We start from the raw sequence: 15,104 nt of genomic DNA on the forward strand, positions 1-15,104 counted from the left end.
CCGGGTGCTTCCAGCCTCCCCTCGCCCGGGGGAGGCCCAGGGGATGGGGGGACCCGGCTCCGGGCATCACAGAGGGGTTACGGGGCGTTCCTCTCCCTGCGAGCTCCTCCGGATTCGTGGAGGGACCACAGGGATTTTGGCTGTCTGGGGTGACGGCCGGTGCTTTTCCACCGGTGTTCGGTGGCTGGGAGCTGAGGTTCGTGCAAGGCAGGTGGCACCCCGTTATCCTTCATGGGGAGCGCAGCACCCCGTGGAGTGGTGTCCCCAAAGGTGCTGGGCGCCTGCTGTGCACAGTCCTGATGGTCTGTCCCTGTTCCCTGGCCCGCGGGGTCCCCGCGTGTGTGGGGTCCCCTGATGCTCCAAGCATCCCTGATGTGCATGGGGTCCCCGATGTGCATGGGGTCCCCAATGTGCCAGGCATCCCCAATGTTCATGGGGTCCCCAGTGTGCCAGGCATCCCCGATGTGCCAGGCATCCCCAATGTTCATGGGGTCCCCAATGTTCATGGGGTCTGCTATGCACGTGGGATCCCTGATGTTCAGGGGGTTCCCCAATGTGCCAGGCATCCCGATGTTCATGGGATCCCCCATGTTCATGGGGTCCCCAATGTGCAGGGCATCCCCGATGTGCATGGGGTCCCCGAAATGCACGGGGTCCCCTGTGTTTGTAGGACCCACAATGCCTGCAGCCTCCCACATGTTTCAGGTCCCTTATGTGGGTAAAATCCCCTATGCCTGTGGACCCCGCGGGGTCCCCTGTGCCCAGGAGATCCGTTATGCATTCGGGGTGCCCATCAGCCGCGAGCCCCCCGCCTCTCTGATGCTGACTCTGCAGAAGTCGCTCTCGGCTGCAGCCCGAATGCCGGAGCCGCTTTCTCACGGTGAAGACCCAGCTGGCTCCTCTGCAAAAGCCCAGTCTCTCATTTCAGGGTAGCTGTTAAAACATCTTGTAAAAAAACTGCACAGAAGTGGCATGGCAGGATTAAGATGTCCGGAAAGCCTGTGGAAGAAACTTGAGTGGGGTTTTTCCTGCTCGGAGTGGGGAGCCAGAGGAAGAACTTCTTCCCTCTGAGGGTGACGGAGCCCTGGCCCAGGCTGCCCAGGGAGGCTGTGGAGTCTCCTTCTCTGGAGATATTCCAGCCCCGCCTGGACGTGGTGCTGTGCAGCCTGCTCTGGGTGACCCTGCTTGGGCAGGGGGTTGGGCTGGGTGACCCACAGAGGGCCCTGCCAACCCCCACCATGCTGGGATTCTGTGATACCCTGGGTTTGCAGGCAGGTGATGCTGCGCGTGCGGAGTCGGCTGACAGGGCAGTTACGTCTGCTGGGGGCTTAGGGCCGGCTTTTATAAAGTGAGAGCAAATTATTTAATTCCTTCTATTATTTCAAACATATGGGAAAGCTGTAAAATACCAGTTTCTTTCCTACAAAACAGCGTCATCTGTGTGACTTTGCCTTAAACTATGAAAAAGCCAGCTTTTCAGTTAGTTTGTTCGTGTTCAAAATCTGGGGAAAAAGTAAAAACTCCTGAAATATAGTCATCAAAACTGAGAAGGGGCTGTTCCCAGGAAGGATTCTTCGTGCCTGTGTGCGACGGAGCAGATCAAGCTCAGCCTGGTCAGACGAGCTCCTGTGTTCGGCCGGTGCAATCTGGGTTGCAGCGGACGGATTTACGCTTTGCTTTTAACATGTTAAGCAGCTCGCCGTGGTGCAGACCAGGTACACGGCCCCCACCACCCCGCGCCAGGACCGGTGCTGGGTGCTTGGTGCAGCCATCAGGAAGTTGAACGAAGCCTTTTTCACGAAATTGGGCACCAAGTGTTGGTGGGGCAGTGGAATAAGCTGCTTCATTTTAGTTATGGATTGGCTTCTCCCAGAAAATGAATTTTTAAAATTCCCATCTGCAGGAGCAGCGGTGGAGCCCAGCGCTGGTGGGATGCTGGGATCCCCGGCGGCCACCCAGGCAGCTCGCTGTGCCCACTGCTGCTTCTCACAGCTGCTTTCGGTTGTACCAGGGAATAGTTTTCACAGGTTACAACATGTTCACATCTTTTTTTTAGTTGTTTCTTCTCTGTGCTGGTTTCGTCTGGGACAGAGTTAATTTTCCTCCCAGTAGCTACTGTGTTTTGGATTTAGAACAAGAAGAGCTTTGATAACACTGATGGGTTTAGTCCTTGCTATGAAATCGAGGACTTTTTCCAGCTTCCCGTGTGCAGCTGCAGCGCAGGCGCGCAGGGGCTGGGAGGGAGCGCAGCCGGGCGGCTCGCCCAGGCTGGCCAGCGGAAGCATCCCATGCCATGGGCGTTGGGCTCGGTGGGTGAACAGGGCTTGGCCACGGGGTGGGAAGCTGTCGGCTCTTCTTGTTTCCGGGAGTTCGAATCCTCTCTGGTCTGTGAGTTAAAATTTTTCCAGGAGTTCAGGTTTTTGGGGGAATTACGTGAAATTTGTAAAATCCGCAAGTTTGGGGTTCTGCGGTTGCTGCTCAGGGACTGGCTGTGAATTGGTCATCGGGCGCTGAGAAAATTTTATTGCATATAGTTTGGTTTGCATATTCAGTATTATCATTATGATTATTATCACCATTATTATTATCATTAGTACTAGTAATAGTATTAGTATTTCCTTTCTTGTCGTATTAAACTGTCTTTATCTCACCCCCCAAGCTTCCCAATTGTCCATTCCTCCTCCCCATCCCGCTGGGGAGAGAAGGGGGGGGTGAGCGAGCGGCTGTCCAGGACTCAGTTGCCGGCTGTGGGGTTAAACCCCGATATTCTCCTAGGCTGATCCAAGCGGAAAAAATTCTTTACAATTTTTTGCCAGCCGTGGGAATTTTTTGGTGTGATAATTTCACTCAAATTTTGACTTCTGACCTTGTGTGCTACGTTTCGCTAAGATTAGCTTTGAAGTTTAAAAGAAAAATCCGCTGTCAAGCTAGCGAAGTGAAACTACTCCTTTTTAGCATGTTACAATTAAATAGATGTCTTCAAAAAAATGAGTCAAAATACTTGCTGACACGAGGTGCTTTCCAGAAAATGTTTGATTACAATCTCTCACCATTTTCTAATGAAAAAAACCGCGATTTGCTTAAAAAATAACTCATTTATAGTTCTGACCGACCAGCGCGGTGCTGGCAGGCTTGGATGACGCCGTGGCTGCCCGCGGCCGGAGCGCGCTGCAGCCCTTGCTGGGCACCCGGGGTGCGGGGTGGGAGCGGAGGCGAAGGGTGCTGCGCCTGCTCCGGCACCTCGGAGCCGAAGCACGTTGCGGCTGGGATGGCGAGGGTGATCCTCATGCGAAAGACCTGCTGGGTTTGTGCGTGCTCAGCGAAAGGAGAGTTTTCTGGCTAGCCTCGAGCTGCTATCGCAATCAGACACCCGTGCGTGAGCGGTGAGGTCTCCTAATTTTGCCTTGCCAACAATTAGTCTTTCTTAATAATTAATGCAACTGCGTTTTCTTTTTGCTCGTCCAATTACCTCCAGTGATTAAAGTCACTTCTGGGCTTCAAAGCGGGAGCTTCTTCCTTCCCAGTCTTTTTTATTAATAATTTCCAGCCAGGTTGGTGGGGCTGATTGGTGCCGGCAGGGCGATGCGCTGCGGGGTCGTGCGAGGCACACGGGGACCGGAGCGGGCACCGCTCACCGGGGAGGTGGGCGCTGGAAGAGTTGCAATTTAGCAAATTCGAGAGGGAAAAAGGCCCTCCAGGCTTGCAAAACCCCGTTCTGCTGCTCCGTCCCCTCTGGAAATGCCGTCCTGGTGCTGCTGTGAACGCGCCGCTTCATTTCTGTAGCGAGGCCGTGGCTGCACAGCTCATTCCCCAACCGGCCCTCGGCAGGCGGTGCTGGGAGAGGTGACACAAAGCTGTCCTCAGAGCCATTTCGTGTCCCCGCACGGCTGCCAAGGGACGGGAGGTGACCTGGGGTGACTCGGGGTGACGCTGGGCACTGGCTGCGTTGCGCTGGGTGTGTGGGCAGCCAGCAGCTCCCTCCCTGCTGCTCTGAGCCGCGTTGAAACCCGGCTTTGGGGGCGAGACGCCGGGAGATGTTTCGCCAAACCGCAGCACGTCCCCGTGGTGTCCCGACCACCACCACCCCGCGTCCTCCCAGGGGACCTGCTGAGAGGACACCAGACCAGCTGCCCTGGCGTTACATCAGTCCGCGTGGCAGAAAACGTTTACACCAGGTTAATTTTATGGCATAAGACGTTGTCAGCGGAGAATTTTGGGCTTTGAAAAGCCTCTTGAAGGTCCATGCGCTGCAGCTGATTTCAGAAACCAAATCCAGACCTGGTGAAAAAGAGGAACTGGCACGGCTTCTCTGGCGTATGGATTTCTGTGGACGAGGCATGGTTTCACAGCAAAGGTGCGTGTGGCAGCCACAGCCATCTGGTGAAGACCAGGAGCTGCGGACGTGGCCATGGACCCCAGCCCTTAGCTGCGGTGTTGAAGCTGGGGACCAACACTGAAGGTGTCTGCTCTGTTCCTCCAGAGCTTTGTGCAATGTTTCCTTCTTCACTTGGTTGGTGCAATCTGGGAGACGGGTTCCTGTAACGAACTCGCTAATGGAGGAAGCGGCAGGGGGATGAGTAGCCTCTTGCAGAAATTTTTGTCTTGCCTTCTTCCTGACCATCCTTCTCCACCAGCTTTTTATGACCTTAAAGAGTAGGAGAAAAGTTTTTCAGCAAGGCAAGTGCTAATGTAGAAGGGACATGGGCTGGAGCATCTCTCCTATGAGGAAAGACTGAGGGAGCTGGGCTGGTTTAGCCTGGAGAAGAGGAGGCTGAGAGGGGACCTTAGAAATGCCTCTAAATATCTGCAGGGTGGGGGTCAGGAGGACGGGGCCAGACTCTTTCCAGTGGTGCCCTGCGACAGGACAAGGGGCAACGGGCACAAACTGAAGCAGAGGAAGCTCCAGCTGAACCCGAGGAAGAACTTCTTCCCTCTGAGGGTGACGGAGCCCTGGCCCAGGCTGCCCAGGGAGGTTGTGGAGTCTCCTTCTCTGGAGATTTAAGACCCGCCTGGCCGCGGTGCTGTGCAGCCTGCTCTGGGTGACCCTGCTCGGGCAGGGGGTTGGGCTGGGTGACCCACAGAGGTCCCTTCCAACCCCGACCATGCTGTGATTCTGTGATTCGGGGAAGGCCAGCTCTTCTTACTGGTGCAACATCTTGTTTCCCATCTGAACTGGTGGAAAATCTGAGTAACTGAGCTGCAACCTGTTGTACCACCAAGTTCCCGTGCTCTGCTTTGATGGGGAAGAAGGATAGTCCGTGCCTTTGCTGTAACCACACGTGCTCTGTGCTTTTCACTGTTGAGGTGTCCTGCGGATCGGCATCAGGACCGTTCGGCTGCCTTTGTAGTGGTCTGTGTCTTCTGTCATTGCTCTGAAAGCTGTTAACAGTCGTCAGGCAGCGAGGCTGACGGGTGGATGGTGCTGTGCTTTGGATCAGGCACGGCGCGAATGGGAAGGAGAGATCTGCCCCACTTTGAACAGCAGAAGTGCTTAAGTTGAGGTTTTCAAAACAGCCCAGCATCGAGCTCGTTCTGCGCCAGTGTCGTGCTGAAATGTACACGTGGAACTGCACGTCCCTGATTTAGGCTTTCTGGCTCTTAAATAAGCTAAACCATAGCTAATTTTAGAAATATCACCGAAAAGCTGTTCTTCATCTCATTTCATGGGCAAGAATAGTAGAAGCTCAGAGCTCCAAACATGTGTTTAGCTAAGCAGGAGCCAGCCCAGCGCCGCTCTCGATGGGAAAAACCACACAGCCCGTGGCCCTGCTGTACCACACCAGTTTGTGCTGGGGAGGGGGGGTACATTCCCAGTATCCCACTGTACGCAGCAAACCTACATCTGGTAAGCATCAGGGATGAGGGTTTTCATTCATTCTTAATGCAAACCTGCCTGCCTCTTGGGTTTTATTTGCATGAGCAAACCTTTGGTGGGAAAGACAGATGCAGAGCAGCGTCACCATCAGTCTGTTTTCCTTTCCGCTTCATGGATTTCCTCCTCGGAGCAGCGATGCAAAACACAGGACTTGCCCAGGGCTCTTGAGCTGCTGCGCAGACACCTTGGAGCAGCAGGGAAAGGTCCATGGCAGGTCCTCCCGAGCCACCGGCTCCAGCTCCACCACCTCCACCAAAGCCAGCTGGCGTTTCGTGCTCGCTCTGCCTGAGCAAAATCATTACCAAAGCAAAAGGCACCCGTGAATCAAGTCCAGAGACCGCAAATGACTTGTCAAAAGTCATGCAGCAAATCATCTGTGGATGGCCTGGTGGGACACAGGAGGTCTGGCTAGCAATACCTGGCTCCTAACCCCTGGAGAGCTGTCTCACCTGGTCCATTCTCATTTTCTCCCCGTTTTGAGGTGCTCTCAGTCCTGTTTCTCTTTCTGGATTTATCTGAGACAAATCCTAACATTCCACCACCAAGGTGAAATCAGTTTGGGTTTAAAGGCAACCATGGGCGAAACCAGGCATGTAGGGAGCAGCTTGCGACGCTCGAGGCGAGGAGCCTGGCTGTAGACGGCAGCGTGTGCGTGTGTTTTCCTTACAGCTCTTTTGAACAGGTTCCCCTCTCTCTGCTCCAACACGCAGAAGTACACCCAGTTGTGTTCACAAAAAAGCGCCTTTTAGAAAGATGATGGGCTCCGATGGCCTCGCCGTGCCTAACCAGGAGTAGCTACAAGAGGAGGTTGGGTTTGGTTTTTTTTTAATTTTCCTGGGTTTGTTGCATCCCCAGCGCTGCATCAGCTCCCTCTGGTCCTTCTCGCACCTCAAGTGCTGTGTTCAGTTTTGGGCCTCTCACTACGAGAAGGACACTGAAGTGCTGGAGTGTGTCCAGAGAAGGGCGACGAGGCTGGTGAAAGGTCTGGAGAACAAGTCTGATGAGGAGCGGCTGAAAGAACTGGGATTGTTCAGTCTGGAGAAGAGGAGGCTGAGGGGAGACCTTACAATTCTCTACAACTACTTGAGGTTGTAGTGAGGCTGGTGTTGGTCTCTTCTCCCAGCTAACTAGTGATAGAACAAGAGGAAATGGCCTCAAGTTGCATCAGGGGAAGTTCAAATTGGATATTAGGAGGAATTTCTTTACTGAAAGAGTGGTCAGGCACTGGAACAGGCTGCCCAGGTACATGGTGGAGTCACCATCCCTGGAGGGGTTCCAAAACCGTGTAGATGTGGCACTTTGGGACATGGTTTAGCAGGCATGGTGGTGTTGTGATGACAGTTAGACTTCATGATCTTAGAGGTCTTTTCCAACCTTAATGCCTCTATGATTCTATGATTCTCCCAGTGCTGGAGCTGGAACCGAGGGGGATTTCAGCCCGAGGGCTCGCTGGTGACCACGTCACGGTTTCAAAGGCATTGCCTTCAGGATGGCTCTCCCTGCTTGAGAGCCCTGGTTAGGAAAGCCCAAGCGTGGCTTTCGGGGTGAATGCGCAGGATGTGAAAGTCCAGATTTGGACCCTGTGGTAGCACAAGGCAGAAAACCAGAGCAGTGCGTTGGCTGCCATGCTTGTAGCGTTCATCCTGGAAGAAAAGATACTGGAAATGAATGAGGAGAGGTTCTTCCTGAGTTTTGAAAACTTCGTCTTGATTTGGGCTTGTTTCCGCCTACCCATGCAATTGTCTTCAGCTGTTGTCACTGCTTGGTTTATGGATTTTTCTTGCAGGAGGCTGAAGTGTTTTATTTAAGCAGGCGAGGGCATTTTCTGTCTTGTGCTTGAGAGACACTGGGGACTGTTAGGAATTCTCAGCCTCACCTGCAACGACAAGACCGCAAAGGGCACCATCCCTTGGTGCTCACGGAGCTCGACGACTTCTGAGCCCTCTCCCTCCTTGTGTCTTGCAGTCCAACAAAGTTCCCGTCGTGCAGCCGTCCCACGGAGTCCACCCGCTCACCCCGCTCATCCCGTACAGCAACGACCATTTCAGCCACGGCTCCCACTCGCCCCACTTGCCCGCCGACATCAACCAGAAACAAGGTAACGGCACCGAGGGATGGGGTCCAGCGCGGTGGGAGGGGGACGGTGCCAGAGATCGCTGAGATCAGGGCTGTCACTGTCCTGGTCCCAAATCGGTGGGAGAAGTCAAGAGCTTTGGTCAACCAGGGCATTGCTTAGCCGTAGGAGTTTATTTAGCATCTTGGCAGTGCTTCGTAATCCTGGTCAAGAGGAGTTTGGTATCGAAAGTGCCAAGCCTGCTGATCAAGTGTGCTTAATTCTTGGTGCGAGCTGTCCTGTAGCTTGCAACGAGACCAGAGCCTGCGAGATGATGCGTAAGAGTCAACCAGAAAATGGAAAGTAATCTTTCCTTTGACTCATACCCAAACTGCTGCCAGGTTGTCATTTTGAGAAAATAAATACTTGAAACAGGAAATATTTTGACTAAATAGGATCGGTGTCTGATCGCTAACTGGATTGTTAGATGCGTGTGTCCGTAGCCACACGTTGTGTGGTTGTCACACAGCTTGGCTCTTCGGGTTCCTGTGTGAGTCCAGGACACGTCAATTAGCTCGTGAGGCGACGGAGGAAAGTACAGTAGGTAGAGATTAAACCCTGAACTGTAAAATATAGGTATGTGCACACGAATTCACCCCAGCCCATCGTTTTTTGTGGGTTCCAGGCAAAGCTGAGTGTAAAATCAAACTTTTCTTGGCCTTACGTTAGTGCAATGGAACCTTTCAGATTACCTAGGCTTTTGCACAGACCTGGCCCTGGTTTCCTGTGAAAGTGAGCAAATTGACACTTTGGTGTCAAAGCACATTCGGGAAGGGATTCGGGGTTCATCAGAGCCCAGAAATCAGCGCAAAAACAGAGGCACAAAACCAGCTGTTTGACCTGGGCAAAGCCCCCCGCCGGGAGTGGTCCAGGCTCTCCCAGAGACGTCAGCTCCGCGGAGTTACCATCGCTTCTGAAAGGACGGGGTATCTAGGGTGGGGTATCGAGGGTGCTCTTGGCTGGGGGGGGTGCAGAGTCATCCCTGGTCTGAGCCCGGAGGCTGTGTTCCGGACGCACCAGGGATGCGGATGGGGAGGATTTAGGTCTGGTGTAAGAGATGTCCAGGCACATCTTGGTTTTCTCCCAGCCAGCACATTGCTTGTCAGCCACCAGAGCATAATAAACTCAGCAGAAAAATATGAAGAATTAACAAAATAAACCCATTAAGAGCTCGGTTAATGGCAGATTCCCGAACCTCGAGAGGAAGGCGACCCGACATGCCTTCCTTCACGCTGCCTTGGCAGATGCCTCGCAGAGCACAAACCCCCCTCGCCGAGAGCTGCCCCCAGGGACTCACCGGTAGCCTGGAGAGCCTTAAGCAGTGTGGGATGAGCTGGTCATATCCCTCTCCGTGGAGGCTCTGATGAGCACTGGCGTAGTCCCCAAGCGTTCATCCCTGCGGTGGTCAGTAATTCTGAGAAGCTGTCCTCTGGCTGCACACCCGCCGGCACCCTCAGCGCGGGCGCTTTCCAGTCTCCCCTTTCCCATTTAGCAGCGCGGAGTCGTAGAGGAGCCCATTAGCCTTGAGCCTGTACAGTTACGTCGGAGGCAGGGGGAGTCTGTCCATCCCAGAGGCCCCCCAGGTCCTGTCTGTGGAGAGGTTCAGGCCGTCATCCTCGGCTGGACCTGCCTCCGTGGTGCCGCTGTGATCAGCTCCGCGTGCCCCATCCCTGCGCTGCTGGGCTGAGGTTTCCTTGCCCCTTCGTTCTGGATGTGTCCCATCTCTATTTCCATCGCTGAAATATCTCCCAGTATCACCTCATGCAAGCGCTGGAGAGTCACCACCGTCGTGCTCACTCACAGCATCCCTTTAAAGTATTTCACGGTAGCCCAAGGACACACAGACAAGGAAATACAAGCAGGATCTTCTGAGTCAGTGGCTGCTGCCCCAGCCACTGAGCCAGCGAGAATAACTTGTGCTCTGGCTTACGCAACTCGGCTTGTTGGAGGTCCAAATCTCAGGAAATCCTGGCAGCTGCCTAGCACGGCTTTGTCTGCCCTTCAGGGGACTGCTGCGTCCCACTGGAGCACAGCTGTGGGTAAATCTCGTGCTGAGTTATCTATTCCTTTCAGTCCAGTTATGTATTTATTTTAGCTAACTCCTAATAAGAAGCTTGGAATCTGCTGGTGTCATTCCCAATTAATAATTTATCATTAATACACAAGGAGAATCATCCAGCCTTCTGAGTTTGCAAACTGCTTGCAGCCAGTCACCAAGTTCTTCGATGTATTTATCGCCCAGGGCAGCTGCTAGACGACCCCTGTACGCGATTTTTCATCTGAGGCTCCTTAGCAGCCGGCGTTCGTGATGCTGCAGCAGAGCTCAGCCCCAGCTCCCCCCCAGTTCTCCAGTCCGGGGGTCAGCTGGAGGCTGCTTTTGCCAGCAGCACGGTGGTTGCCTGCGTCCCCCCCCGCAGCCCCGGGCTGTTCTCAACTCCGGATAGACACGGAGGAGCGATGCTGCGGCTGTCTCCTCTGGCCATGCCGCCCGTGCCAGCGGCTTTGAAGTTCACGCAGGGATTCCCCGGGCGAAGGGTGAATTCCCAGCTGGCACCATACCCCCCTCCGCCGTTCCTTGGCACCCCCAGAGCCCACGAGGCGATTGCTTTGAACGTGGACTCGGATCGTTTACAGTCGAGATGGAAGCGATGTCTGCTGGAGCATCCCCGCTGCCCGCTCATGGGGGGGTCCCGGGATGATGGAGGGGAAGGGGGTGTAGGAGCAGCTTTGGCCATCAGCTGCACGCCTGAACAGGCTCCCTGAGCAGGGCAGAGGGGTGGCCAGAGTCTGGCACAGCCCCACCAGAGCAAGCTGCTGCTGGGCCTCAGGGTGGCACGGAGCAGGGACGATGCCCATGCAGGAGCCAGCTGCCTTCCCATCCCCTTCCACGAGTGTTTGTGATTCTGCAGCAACGTGGGCGACCCACCACATCCCCACAGAGAGACCCACAGCAAGAAAAAGGGCGATTATAATATCCTGCTGCTTGCAGACAGCTATTTCACATATTTTCCCTGCTGCCCGCAAGTGCCCATAGATGGAGCAGGTCGGGGGCAGCCGGGAGCGCGGTGCTGGGTCCAGCTCACCTCCTTCTCCCTTCTCGCAGGAGTGCACCGTCCGTCCCAGACCTCAGACATCCCCGGTTTCTACCCTCTCCCTCCCGGCGGAGTCGGACAGATCACGCCGTCGATGGGATGGTGAGTGTGGGGGGCTCGCCCGGCCGCTCCGTACAAGGGGAGGTTTACGGGACAAACCGCGTGCAGCCGTTCTCCGTCACCTCCACGGCGCTTTCGCTCCGGCTTCATCCCTCCTGCGTGCCGTGGGACGGGAGGAGGGTTTGGCCCTGTTTTAGAGACGGGGGGCAGGTCCGTGGAGAGGCTGAAGGCTTTTTTTTTTTTCCTTGAAGTTGGGCAGAGAGGAACCTGATGAGGTTCAACAAGGGCAAGCGCAGGGTCCTGCAGCTGGGGAGGAACAACCCCAGGCACCAGTACAGGCTGGGGCAGCCCTGCTGGAGAGCAGCTCTGTGGAGAGGGACCTGGGTGTGCTGGTGGACAACAAGCTGACCATGAGCCATCAGTGTGCCCTGGCTGCCAAGAAGGCCAATGGGATCCTGGGGTGCATTAGGAGGAGTGTGGCCAGTAGGTCAGGGAGGTTCTCCTCCCCCTCTACGCTGCCCTGGTGAGGCCTCATCTAGAGTACTGTGTCCAGTTCTGGGCTCCCCAGTTCAAGAAAGATGAGGAGCTACTGGAGAGAGTCCAGCGGAGGGCTACGAGGATGAGGAGGGGACTGGAGCGTCTCTCCTACGAGGAAAGGCTGAGGGAGCTGGGCTTGTTCAGCCTGGAGAAGAGAAGGCTGCAAGGAGACCTAATAAATGCTTATAAATATCTGCAGGGTGGGGGTCAGGAGGACGGGGCCAGACTCTGTTCAGTGGTGCCCAGCGACAGGACAAGGGGCAACGGGCACAAACTGAAGCAGAGGAAGCTCCAGCTGAAGATGAGGAAGAACTTCTTCCCTCTGAGGGTGACGGAGCCCTGGAACAGGCTGCCCAGGGAGGCTGTGGAGTCTCTTTCTCTGGAGATATTCCAGCCCCGCCTGGACAAGGTCCTGTGCCCCCTGCTCTGGGTGACCCTGCTTGGGCAGGGGGCTGGGCTGGGTGACCCACAGAGGTCCCTTCCAACCCCTGCCATGCTGGGATTCTGTGATTCTGTGATTTGTCCTGGCTGGGGCATCCCTGGAGTGAGATTGCAACCTGCTCTACTCAAAACTTCCTGCCTTACGTCTAGCTGCCTGTGCGGATTAGGAAACCCGGGGAGAGCTTCCTACCCACCTCTCCTAATCCCAGCAAAAGCCTCTCTTTTGGAGTAGGAGATCATTTTCTCCCTCGCTGGGGTTTTCGGCACAAACAGTGCTTTCCCTGAGCGTGCTGCCAGCGTGGAGTAATCCCTCGGGATGCTCCATCCGCGGGGCCGTGGTGCCTCTTGGGGTCTGACACGCAGGGAAAAAATACATGGTGGCAGAGACCTGTGACAGTGAGTGACCCTGGTACCCGCAGCCTGGCCACGGCACAGCCGGCTCGGTGGGGACAGGGAAGGAGGAACTGGAGCACTCCTAGAGAGCATCGTCACTCCTCAGGTTAATTTTTAATCCCGGTCGGTGACGCAGGGACCTCGCGGAGGCTGGCGGGGAGGCTGCTGGCCGCGGGCAGTGGGTCGGGGCGGCCGGGACAGCGAGGGCGATCGCGGGGGCCAACGGCCAGATCTCCCCTGGTGCCGGCTGGTGAAACCCCAGCAAAGCCCTTCGGAGACCTCCAGGTGCCAGAAAGGGCTGCAAAATGGGAGAGGCGAAGCGTATTAAAACACAAAGTAAAAATGTTAGCTTTTTGGTTTGTTTTGTTTGTGAATTTCACGTTCCAGATACTTAACCACAAGGAAACAGAGGCTGAGGCCTTTGATACAGACTTTGGCTTCAAAGAGATTACATTTTGCCTTCTGTGCTAAATCTGGTGCTCTTGGGCGATGATTTAACTCCTCATATGACGTGATTCATCCTCAGGAAAAACAAGTACTGGGGTGACTCTGCTACAACACAAAAGAAAGAGTTGGGGGTGAGAAAGGAGCCTCTGTGTCCAATGCAAGGGGTGGGATGCTGTTAGGGGCAGCCCTGGCCCCGCGATGGGGGAAAAGTCTGGTTTGCACGAGGTTTTGTCATTCGGTTGGTGGCAGAGGGAGCTGCTCCAGCACCTGGGGGGTTTGGCACCCTTAAGCAGCCTCGTCAGGGGTTCGTTAGTGACTAACAGAGCAGCAAACGGCAGACCAGCCCGACAGAGCAGACAGCAGCACCTCGAATCACGCGTGTCTGTAATAGAACCTTCGCTCGTCCTTTTGCCCACCCCAAATTTACGGAAGGAGCCCCAAAACTGCTCCCGAAGTGCCAGCTCCTCAGCCGAGGTGGGTGCAGAAGTGGCAACGTTGACCCCCATGCTGCTGGTGGGCAGTGGGGGCTGCGTGCCCGGGATGCTCGTGCCGAGGATGCTCGTGCCGAGGATGCTTGTGCCCGGAATGCTCGCACCGGGGATGCTCGTGCCAGGGATGCTCGCACCGGGGATGCTCGTGCCAAGGATGCTTGTGGCCGGGATGCTCGTGCCAGGGATGCTCGCACCGGTGCCGCCGAGCTGGCCACGCACGGGGAGCAGCTTTTCCTCCGTGAGCTGGCAGGCAGGAGCCGGGCAGAAATGGACTTTGTTCTTGCTGAGTGCTTCGGGAGGAGGAGCTGCAATCACTCATTCTGTAATTAGCTGGGATGACGGTCGGATAAAAGCCTCCGAGAGCCCCATCGAGTGAGTTTTGCTCACGGGAGCCTGGCAGCAAACGCCGGCTGGGAGCCCGCAGACCCTGTCGTTCACCCGCTCACCGGGCCACGCAGCCCCTCCACGGCTGCCCCGCGTCCTTTTGCCGAGCCGCCCTCCCACCACGGGGTGACACGGGCTGTAACCGTGCATTCCGGCCCGCCAGGGACTGATTTTGCAATCGCATTAATTGGCAGGTGGGAATCACTTTGGAGGAAGCCACGAGTGCCCGGCTCCTTTTCTCTCCCCATATCTCAGCCGCTGCAGCAACGCGTGTCGCTTCGGGATTCGCTCCGAGAGTTTTCTCGGCCCTGGGGCAGCCGCGTTCGACTTCAAAGGTTTTTTCGGCAGCGCTTGGCTGTTTGTTGGTGTGTTTATACCCGCCGACATCTGAGGGGTGGGAGAGGGCTTCTGCCTGGCAGGGTGTAAACAGAGCCCCGCCGCCTCGGCTGCCGTTCCTGCAGCCAGATCCTGCAGATTTCGGTCAAGCCGAGACACAGCAGCTCCCGGAGCGGCAGGAACAGAAACCTCCTTCCTCCCCAGCACGGCTGCAGGGCCCGACTGCCGCGCCGCTGTCGTCAGTCCCCTTCAGGGCAGAAACTGTCTGTAGACCTGAAAAATCCCGGGCATCCAGGAGCTCGGTCCTTCACAGGGCAGCGGGGTGGCACCACCCTTCATGATAACGGGGGTTTTGGGGGGGTTTTTTGCTTATTAGAGCCGAAAGTAGGTGGTGTTGGTCTTAGGCACAGCTCTGTGCAGGCTGGCCGGAGGAGAAGCATCTGCCGGGGTTTAAGCACCTCCTCAGGCATCTCGGTTTCCGTGTGCAGTCCCAGGCTGGGAGCATCTTTGGGCAGGTTTGGAGAACAAGCCCAGGTGTTTCTGAGCTGTCTCCGCGTGGAAACGGGAGGGGGGTTCCCTTGCTGGGAACGACGAGGAGCTTCCTGCGTAGTTATTTTACTCGATCTCAAAAATCATTTCCAGCTTCGGGTCTGGTAGGTGCCCGGTCCCCGGTATGAAACAACTTTCCAAAGGAATGTAGGACCAAGCTTTTGGGTTGTTTAAAAATGATGTCGTTGTTTTAGGGGTGAGCTGGGGAAATCGGAGCATTTCTGAAGCCGGTACAAGGGCAGAGCAGGCGCTTTCTCTCCGGACACCGGGAGGTTCCTGTGCTTGGGCATCCTCCCAGTGCATCCCGCGCCTGCGCAGCCTCTTGTGCACCGCACAGAGAGAGACTCTGACCAGGCTTCAGTTTTTTGGTCAAACCGTGCTCTTTT

General features: G+C 55.7%; 1 protein-coding gene across 7 annotated transcripts in view; it reads left to right on the forward strand.

Annotated features, from left to right (window-relative positions):
* The window catches only part of TCF7 (transcription factor 7), a 79,351-nt gene that overhangs the window by 47,706 nt on the left and 16,541 nt on the right, over positions 1-15,104 (forward strand). For all 7 annotated transcript variants that reach the window (XM_075441821.1, XM_075441823.1, XM_075441824.1 and 4 more), the window contains exons 4-5: positions 7,841-7,973; positions 11,092-11,182. In XM_075441821.1, coding sequence (XP_075297936.1) covers positions 7,841-7,973; positions 11,092-11,182 — 224 coding nt within the window. The remainder of the gene's footprint in view (positions 1-7,840; positions 7,974-11,091; positions 11,183-15,104) is intronic.

The sequence above is a fragment of the Opisthocomus hoazin genome, chromosome 22 (genome assembly GCF_030867145.1).
Source record: "Opisthocomus hoazin isolate bOpiHoa1 chromosome 22, bOpiHoa1.hap1, whole genome shotgun sequence".
In the NCBI taxonomy this organism is placed as follows: Eukaryota; Metazoa; Chordata; class Aves; order Opisthocomiformes; family Opisthocomidae; genus Opisthocomus; species Opisthocomus hoazin.